Raw genomic sequence first — 5,713 nt, forward strand, 5'->3', positions numbered from 1 at the left:
TAACTAATTCACTTAGATGCTACTCACTACATAAACAAATACCAGTGATTATAAGATTGATAGTGTTAAGTTGGATATGACCTGACTGATATTTACAAGTAATTCCTTTCAGCTTTTAAAAATCCTCACAATTTGTGGAATGTTTGAATTTTACCTGATATTGTAGTTCTGATTACTGATTTAAGCCATCTGCTTCAAAAACCCACTCAGTAAGGATGAGAGGTCTGTGAACAGAAAATGTACAAAATGAAGAGTATAAGGAGCCAGAAAAGATTATTTTAACATAAATAAAAACATTTCAGCTATTTGACAATAGAAGAAGCCCAAAAAAATATATTAGGGCCCTTTTTTTTTTTTAGACAGATTTCCATTTTAATCTAGCCTTCATTTCATTGAATATAGTACAATCAAACAAAATGCACACAAACCAACAGGAACCTAGGAGCCCTTCCTTTTTTATTCTTTGGAGAATATGGAGATACAAGCATGCTGTTGCGTTTTTAAGCTCAGCCACTATGCCCATTGATTACTACACAGTAATATTTGTAGCATATCATAGCAAATCTGTGAATGGAATAATGTCTGAAACATTTTCACCTAAAATGGTCAAATCAGATGATGGGATAGTTAATAGAATGCTGTGATTTTAATGTCTGAAATGATAAGTGCACACTGGAGACAATCAAATGCTTTGTGTGATTGCTTGTTGTGGCAGATCATTATTTCTGTGTCTGTGCAATCATCTGAAGCATTTGGCTTTCACAAGTTCTGAAAGATGCCTGGCTTTGAAAGGGTTGAAAGAATGTGCCATTTGTGTTGTGCAATCAGCAAGCCTATAACACAATTTTATCATTATGCAAGCTCTTAAATTAAAAAAAAAAAAAAAAAAAAAAAAACCAACCACAACATACAGCATTGGGAAAACATTCAAAGCTGAAAAGTGACTAAGACATGGAATGGGTTTCAAAAACCCATTCATATTTATCTTATTTGGTGTACTGTCTTTCATTTCTATTATTGGGTAAAAAATATTAATATTGCATTCTCTTTAAGCAACCTGCCACTCAACATGTCAGAACCTGTTTTATCCCTTCAATAATGGTATAAGGTATTTGATCCATGAGATCCATGAGTATTGGGTACGTTTGCTTGTCATGCTTGTTTGCATTGAGTGGCATTGGCATGACCTTAAAACAAAATTAAAATAAAATAATTAATAAAATGGACGGGTAACATTACTTCCGGCTGCCACCATCTACTGGTTGATGTTAAACAGAGAACAATACTTAGTTATACAGTCGGCTTACAGGCAGGTTACAGGTTTATTGTTGACCACATAATGTTAATGTTACAGGTTTATCAGGTTGCCATTACACTGGATGATCGATGATAGAACGCTCATTGCAACCAGAGGAGACATGAGACTTGATTTGGACTTGAGTAAAAAAAAGAAAATGACTCGTGAACATCTCTGACATATATATATATATATATATATATATATATAGGAGTCCCAGCCCAGACAAACTGGAGACATTCTATAGGGAGAACCTAAGAGTATGAGATGTCATGAAAGAGTGCATTGATATAACATTTTTAGCCTGATAGAAAGCACGAAGAATAAAAGCTTTGGTGTTGACTGCATTGCCGCCAACATGCGTTTCAATTTCAATCGTGACTGTTTTGCCATTCAACTGAAAAATTGATTTCTGAAACCAATCATAATCAGTGCATTTTTAAGGTCTCTCTACGGCTCTATGGATAGGTTCAGAAATGGAGGTGACAAAGTATAGAATCAAGCATAATGTTTGAAAAGCTAGAGGAATTACCATAGATGGGTCAGGTGCTACTTGGATGATGAACTGGTATGCAGGCATAACACAATGTTGCAACACCAAACCAGTCATATCTCCGTCCTCCATTACCGGTTCTGGGGGAATGGTAAATCCATCTTCCATCCGCTCATCTGACATATTGAGCAGCTGTCAAAATAAATATCCCAGTTAAAATATGCCCCCCCCATCACACACAACACACACACTTTATCAAAAGGCTATTTTGCTTTGTTTTATCTCGCAAATAATCCTGTAATTTCATATTTTATCTTTTTTCCCCCCCAAATTTAATATCTTCTGTACATGAGACAACAAAGCAGCTTTTTGTCAGTTGTAAAAGGCATTTGTGTATAAATTTTAGTTTTATAGATCCCACTCGTTGAGAAATTGGGTACCCAAGCTTCATTTTCCATAAATCACAAATTTTCAATATTAGAATGATTGGGGGAGGGGGGGGAACAAAAAAAAACAAAAAACTCCCTTAAATTCAGAATTTTTCCATTTAGAATGTATCCCACACAACTTGCAGCGGTGCCCAGAAGATGAATTAGGCAGGTATGCTATAGTTTTGCTTTTCGTTTAACTTTTTAACGTTTAAACGTTTTTGTCTTAAAACTGTTTTTCCTTTTAACTTCTTTGAACTCAGGGCTACTTCTCCTAATCAGTGCATCCAGCAACACAGGTTGTTATAGCAATATGTGCATGAAACCTCTTCTTGGATTGTTGTTCTTGTGGTTTACTCTAGGGCTGAATGAGCAATTGCATTTGCGATAATATTGCAATATGATAAAACGCGATTTTCTAATCACAACGGTCAGAAACTAACTCAACTGAGACTTTTGTCTCGATGAGGAACAGCACATCAGTGGTGTGGAATTATTTCAGCTTTAAAAAGGAAGCTGCTGTTCAGTGTCAGGTGCTGCAACAGAATGCTATGCTATTGTTGCTGCTTCATGGAGCAACACAACAAACCACCTCCATCACAAAAAAAAAAAAAAAAGTACCACAAAGCTATTTATGACAGCCGAGCACCAGTGTGCCACACACGCTAAGCCCAAGACAGGCAGCATTGCCTGACATGTTTGAAAGAGTCGCTCTGTATGTGCGTAATCCTAAATGGCATGGGGACGTCACCCAGCTGAGTTCATTGCTAAAGATATGGTTATAAGATTTATAACTTTATTTACTTTGATTTTCCAAAATACATTCAAAGTAGTAGAGGCAAATTGTGTGTCTCAAGTTTCTGTGAAATGCTACTGACCTGAGATAGATGTCGTTTGCCTTTATTTTGCAGAATGTTTAAAAAGTGCATACTATTAAACAGTACCTTTTTTTCTTTCAAAATACATAGAGGTAAAGTCTAAGATTTGTTGCTCTTATGTTGCTGTGCTGAGCAGTTAAATAAACATGGTATTTATTTCAACTTTTGCATCTTATTGTGACCTTTGATCTGTGATGCTTTAATTCTAACACCCGGCCCAATGGGAAAGAACATTCCATACTAAATGTATGAACAACTATTATTTTGTTGGCAATGTTAAAATAATTCATTACTTTTTGTTGGGGGGGAAAAAAAAAAAGAAAAAAAAAAAAAAGGATAAAATAATAATAATAAAAAAAAAAATCATCTAAATCGCAATACTATGTAATAACGAATATTCCACCTACAGTTGAATGTCTATGAATTCTAATAAAAGTAAGGCCGCTTTACTGGCTGTGTGTCATACCAACCTTCTGAATGCAGAGTGGAAACAAAAAATAAATAAATAATAATTCCACTTACGTCATCTACTCTCCACAGGTCACTGCCAAAGCCTTCAGTCTGGCCATAAGTGATTGCATTCTTTAGGAAATCAGTCCCAGTGCCATCATGCTGAGAAACAGAAATTAGACAAATCAACATTTCAAAATAAGTGAGTTTGCTTGCAAACATCAAAGGGCATTTTTCATTAGTCCTTATGACTTGAGTACTTACACACTCACTGTCCTGCAAAACTGCAACAAGCAATCGAATGTATTCTGTTGCAGCTTTAAGCGTGTCCACTTTACTAGGCTTCCGGTCAGGTCTCATAAGGGGCACAATCCGCTTCAAGCGTGAGAACATCGTGTTCAAATTCCTAATCTGCAGAGAAAACGGGATGAGTTTTAATTTTCTTAATAGAAGCATGGAAAATGGGCTAATTGGGAAAAATCTTACTAGTCCAGAGCTCTTTTATAAGTACTTCAAAAGTTCATCAGACAGGGATGTTTCATGATTTCACTATTTGCTGACACCATTATAGGTTGTTGTGGTGCTAGGAAACCCCAGCAGATCGCACAAAAGGAAAATGAGTATGCCTAATGGCATAACCCATTTCTTAATCCAATGTAGGATAATTTTGATAATTAGAGTAGTTCTCGATACAACAATTCACACCAATCAAACTAACTTAGTTTTAAATTCCATTTTTACCTCATCAGTATGTTCAGACAGTCTACTTATTACAAATTCTGTTTTGTTCTGCTACTGCGACTCAAAATATATTATTCTTCTTCACCAGTTACTGCCATTTCCTTGCTCTCTAAATCGTCTTCTTTCTTTCTTCCCTCCACTCACCGTTTTGGCAGGTCGCTTGACTTATGCATGTTCTCCTAGGTATTCACGTATATCGGGAAGATGTCGTGAGATGGTCCCACCCACAACTCAGTGAAATATGATTGGCTAAGACACCTGTCACACTCAAATTCATGCCCACATTGACTTGAATTGCACGCCTTCTATACAGCCACCGAAGGTCCGGCAGGACGAATTACTGATTTAATAGCCTACCCAGGCTATTAAATATATATATATATATAAGTTGTTCAAAAATTCTTTCAATATTTTTTCTTCGGCCTTCACTGAATACCTTGAGGGCCCAGAGGCTTCCCCTCTGAATTAAAGGAAATTGCTAATTGCATTAGCTAGCTCGAAGTTCATGTATATTTACATATACATAGTTAAGATAGGATAGAGGAGGAGGACGACTGAAGGCAGCGTCATTTATACCTGTTTGATATAGCTGATGTGCAAAAGCTTTGCTCAAAATGATCTTTCTGCAAAATCTAAGGGCCGCAGTTGCGCCAAGCTGACAGAGCCCAAAAAATAAAAATCAACTGAATGTCAGCATGAGGAACACTACCCATTACCACACGGAAGCAGTTATTGTTTGGCACATCAAGTAACAATTTGACTTCTTGAATTTTCTGTTAAGTGATGGTTCTTTAAAATCAGTTCTTCTCATCACAGGTTTGCTTCGTTTGCGTTCAGGGGAGCGGCACAACAAGCTAGCTGACAGCTAGCGTTAGCTAACCAATGGTGTCGTTACCCGCGCTGCTTTATTCCGACCAAAACACAAACAAACAAACAACTACATAAACTCACTCTCAGTCGTTCCTTGGCGTTGACCAGCTCTCTTTTCTTGAGAGTTTCGTGGAAGTCCTCGGCAACAAAATACGAACCGCTCTTTGCTCGTTTGAACTTCTCGATGTTTCGGTAGACGGGGAGCACAGACTCGCCCGTTAGACGCTTCAAAATGTCACCCATTAGTTCCTCCGCAGGCACCTTCATTTTAACGAGTAACATTTAATTAACACGCCAACTTGTCGTTACTTTGTCTCTGTGCTCTCCTTAGCTCTAATGAAAAATGAAGACGTGCACACACCTAAAAAAATAAATAAATAAATAAAAAATGGTATGGCTCCGGAGACCAGGACATAACACCTGAGCTGGGCGTGTAATCAGGGCCCTGCCTCCGCCCTGCATGGTACAGCCGTTTTTATTGTGTGGTTGTTATTTTGTTGGCTTTTGGTTTTCTTAGTTAAATTTATGTTTAATTTTACATTTAAATTTGACTTAT

At 37.0% G+C, this 5,713-nt stretch overlaps 1 protein-coding gene across 1 annotated transcript; it reads right to left on the reverse strand.

The window, feature by feature from the left end:
* Positions 1-1,736: 1,736 nt before the first annotated feature.
* Positions 1,737-5,439, reverse strand: figla (folliculogenesis specific bHLH transcription factor). The gene is made up of 4 exons (XM_029509851.1): positions 5,239-5,439; positions 3,811-3,957; positions 3,619-3,708; positions 1,737-1,982 (listed from the first exon to the last, which is right to left on the reverse strand). Exons 1-4 carry the CDS (start codon positions 5,437-5,439, stop codon positions 1,737-1,739), a joined length of 684 nt encoding a protein of 227 aa, XP_029365711.1.
* Between the last annotated feature and the right edge of the window lie 274 nt (positions 5,440-5,713).

The sequence above is a fragment of the Echeneis naucrates genome, chromosome 9, assembly GCF_900963305.1.
Source record: "Echeneis naucrates chromosome 9, fEcheNa1.1, whole genome shotgun sequence".
In the NCBI taxonomy this organism is placed as follows: domain Eukaryota; kingdom Metazoa; phylum Chordata; class Actinopteri; order Carangiformes; family Echeneidae; genus Echeneis; species Echeneis naucrates.